General features: G+C 36.0%; 1 protein-coding gene across 1 annotated transcript; it reads right to left on the bottom strand.

Moving 5' to 3' along the window:
* Positions 1–2,517: 2,517 nt before the first annotated feature.
* On the bottom strand, positions 2,518–3,444 carry LOC133747837 (olfactory receptor 5K1). Its single transcript, XM_062176254.1, has one exon. It carries the CDS (start codon positions 3,442–3,444, stop codon positions 2,518–2,520), a length of 927 nt encoding a protein of 308 aa, XP_062032238.1.
* Between the last annotated feature and the right edge of the window lie 1,061 nt (positions 3,445–4,505).

Genomic DNA, 4,505 nt, shown 5'->3' with positions numbered 1-4,505 from the left:
GTTATATTTTATTTTTCTGAAAAATAATTGACTTGATTCATATATATTTTGAAAAATCTGTGGTTATTCTCTTAGAATGGTATCTATGAAATACATGAAATCTGTTCTCTTTATACTAATAAAAATAAAAATAACTAAAAATGTTATCTCAAAAACAAATTTGTAATCATAACTAATATTTGCTTAAATATTTGATAAAGCATTTATTTCTGTGTATTTTAGTTTTGCTTTTTCAAAAGAGTCCCAAACAAATCTCTGCTTTTCTCTAGTTTTGAAATATTGGTAAAGATTTTAAAAGTATTCATTTTTTTTTTTTTTGACAGGCAGAGTGGACAGTGAGAGAGAGACAGAGAGAAAGGTCTTCCTTTTTGCCGTTGGTTCACCCTCCAATGGCCACTGCGGTAGGCGCGCTGCGGCAGGCGCACAGCGCTGATCCGATGGCAGGAGCCAGGTACTTCTCCTGGTCTCCCATGGGGTGCAGGGCCCAAGCACTTGGGCCATCCTCCACTGCACTCCCTGGCCACAGCAGAGAGCTGGCCTGGAAGAGGGGCAACCAGGATAGAATCCGGCACCCCGACCGGGACTAGAACCCGGTGTGCCGGCGCCAGAAGGTGGAGGATTAACCTGTTAAGCCACGGCACCGGCCAAAAGTATTCATTTTATGAGTTTTTCCCCTCTATGACCAGCAATCCTTAGATAAAGCCTATCTGTAATGCTGTTTTGTCCAATGGCCATTGATACCATTTTAGATAGAAATAGATTTGGGAATCATTTATAACAATGTTAAAGTTTGGACCCATTTTATAAATAAATATTCAGTGAATTACAAATAAGTAACCTCAGAGTGGATAAGTTGTGTCACTGAGATGGAGGTCAGTGATTTAATTTCCTGAGGATTGTCCTAGGAATGGGGGTAGAATGACACTGAAACCCCAAAGAAGTTTGGGGATCTATGTTCCTGTAAAAGCATTCAGTGTCCTGCATTGTACCAGTAATCTATAGCAACGAAATTGCAAAAAGGAATTCTTCTAAATATACCCTGGACCCGAATGGAGGAGATAAAGTTGAATTTACGAAGAAATTAGCAAAGAAAGACTGAAAGAGATTGAGCCAGCAGGTAGCACAGCACAGAAACTAAATGTCGCTGTAGATAAAGTGATGGTGGCAAGAAGGGGTACCCAGAGGCTTAAATGGGTTCAGATATCCCAGACAACCACAGCTTGGACTGAGCTCATCTTTAGCATGACACCTGTACTCAAGAACATGATTTGGGGTAAAGGCTTGCACATTTATGGTGGAGATATGGTTGGCAAATCCTTAATTTGTGGAGTTTAGTTGGAAACAACAAGGAATATCTTGAAATGTGTGAGTGCATTTGAGCTAGGTTAGATTTTCTTGGAGCTTATAAGGAGAAAATGAGTGGTTATATTTTTTGCATTCATGAATTTGGGAGATGGAAATACTATGCCTGTTTTCCAACTGCTTTTTCATAAGAAGCCAGCTTTAGATGGCTGACTAGCCTGGGGCAATGTTGCAACCTGACAGTTGCCTTCTGGGAATTTGAAAGTGAACTCAGAGGATGAAGAGATCTGGTAGAATGGGTGAGTTTTTCTGTTATTTGATACAGCACCTCACTGACCCAGAAGCTAGTATGTAAGTCTTGGCAATGTTCTATAATCTAAGGAGATAAAAAAAAAAAAAAAAAAAAAACCTGGTGTTTTGGCTACTGATAGGCCCTAGAATCTAGAACAGCACTCCCACAAAGGAGAATCTCAATAATTATGAGAGTACTTCAAACATTTTATGAAAAAAGTGGAATTAAAAGTAAGTGTCTATGTTGGTGTAAAATAAATCCTTTAATAGATTTTTCATAATGCAGATTTTCCACATATTATGAAAACATTTTTGAACCCCAAATTATTTTTCTGAAAAAATAAATTCATACTTCTAACTCCATTTTCCTCAATTTTTTGCAGTACTTGATGCATACATCTTGGGTTAATAATTAGAAAGTGATCATTTTATGATACCACAGTAAGATCATTGGAACTCACATTCCACAACTTGATGTTTTTCAATGGTGAAGAGAAAATAAATAGATTTATTTTATATAAGCCCTGTATACTGTTCAACAATCATACTTTTTTTCACCTCCTAACTCATTAGTGTTCCCCCTTCCACCACTAGATACTAATAAAAATGTTAGATTTGTTGTTGTCTTGGGTACTAGTACTTATGGAAACTGACACAGTCCATAAATATGACAATATCATAAGTTATCTCTTAATTGGACTAAAGATTGGTTTTGATTATTATTATTTTGAGTTAATATTTACCAAAGTTTACTTATTGTGCATTTCTCCCTTTTATGAGCTGTGTAACTTGATTGCATTATAGTATGTTTAATTTTTTACTTGCCATTTGTGCATTTTTCCCATGTAATTTCACTGGAAAGTTATTGCTGTATTTAAATTATTAAGTTACAATAAATACCATTTGTTTCAAACTTTCTTGAGATTATTGTTTCTTCAGAACTTTTCTCAAGATACTTATTACTTCCTTATTTCTCAGGCTATAAATGAAAGGATTTAATACAGGAACTACTATTGTAAACAAAATGCCAGCTGGTATATCTTTATCTCCTTCTTCAAGTAAATTTGGTCTAATGTACATGAAGAAAATAGATCCATAGAATAATGAAACAGACAGAAAGTGGGATGCACAAGTAGAAAAGGCTTTGACCCTTCCCTCTTTGGATTTCATTTTAAAAATTGTGAAAAAAATGTGGAGATAAGATATTAAGACACTACCTATAGTGAAGACTTCAATGGAACCTGCAAAGATGAATAATACCAATTCATTGATATAAGGATCAACACAAGAGAGTCTGTATAAGGGAAGAATATCACAATAAAAATGATTAATGTGATTAGAGCCACAGAAAGCTAACCTAAAGAGAAGCCCTACATGAATCATAGAATGCAAGTTTCCAGCTATGAAGGCCCCGAAGATCATCTGAATGCAGAGCTTCTTTGACATCAAGGTGTGGTACTGAAGTGGACTACATATGGCCACATAGCGGTCATAGGCCATTGCTGCCAGCAGAAAGCAATCTGCAGTTTCAACAGTGCAAAGAATATAAAACTGAATAATGCATTCAAAGAGGGAAATCATTCTGTCCTTAGAAAAGAAATTCTCCAACATCTTAGGGGTAATAGCACAGGCACAACAAGAATCCACAAGAGCCAGGCTGCCCAGAAAGATGTACATTGGTGTATTAAGTTGACGCTGTGTAAAAATTAATGCCACCAAACCAAGATTCCCCACCATGGTGATCACATAGATGATAAAGAACACCATAAACAGCAGAGGTGTCAGCTCTGGGTGGTCTGTAAATCCAGTTAGTACAAACTTATTTTTCATGGTATGGTTTTCTTCAGCCATTCCTGACTTTCCTGAACAAAAATTGAGAAGAAATAATTTACAACATATCCTAAACAAATATTGACCTGTCCTTGATCTACAAGCAAGGCAGGGGAGCACTTTCCAGAATGTTTCCAGGTGTTACTTTGCTGCTTGCCTGCTTCTGGGACTGAATCAACCTCCTGAAGCTATTATCTTTTTGGCTATCAATTGAATCATTGTTTCCATCATATTTTGAAAAAAAGCATCAGATTAGGTACACAGAGATGAAACTGAAAGTTTTAAGAGAGATATTCATAGTCAAAAACATCTGAGTAGGGTGAAGTTGATTCATAATTTTAAGTGTCAAATTGGTGTCAGTTTTCTCAAGTTCATTGACTAAGCTGTGAATCCTAATATTTCAGTGACTATTTTTGCACATCAGCATTCATAGTAACATTCTGTGCACTAGCCAGAAGCTGAAAACACCTCAAATCATGCACTGAGGAATGAATAAATAGATATATACACACAATGGTATATTATTTAGCCTTCAGTAGGAGTGAAATTCTGACACAAGTTGGATGCAACTCAAGGACATTGTGCTAACTTAAATATGTTAGACACAAAAGGATAGACAGTGTCTGATGCAGCTTAAACTGGGTAGGTGGAGTGGTCAACTTCGCAGATGCAGAAGGTTAAATGGTACTTGTCAAAGGGAGGACAGGGGTGCAGCTGTTGTTTACTGGTACATATTTCAGGTTGAGAAGACGGCAAAGTTCTGGAGATGAATGATACTGATTGTTGCAGTATTTAATGTCACTGAAGTATGCACATAAGGATAAAATGTTAAATATCCCATATAATTTATTACAATAAAAATTTTAATGGTTTTATTTACATATTTCTAGCAATTTATCATATCCAATAATAGTGGAGCATATACTTAAAAAATAAGGAAGACCTTTCTCTCTCTTTCTCACTGTCTATAACTCTCTCTCTGTCTCTCTGTCACTGTCTAACTCTCCATTGCAAAAAAAAAAGTAGAATAAAATGAAATGTTAAACACAAATTGGGAGATTAGCTGCAATAAACGACATAAT

Source organism: Lepus europaeus, chromosome 2, assembly GCF_033115175.1.
Source record: "Lepus europaeus isolate LE1 chromosome 2, mLepTim1.pri, whole genome shotgun sequence".
Taxonomy (NCBI): domain Eukaryota; kingdom Metazoa; phylum Chordata; class Mammalia; order Lagomorpha; family Leporidae; genus Lepus; species Lepus europaeus.
Note: the sequence above shows the minus strand (reverse complement) of the source record. Positions and strands in the feature narration are given on the sequence as shown.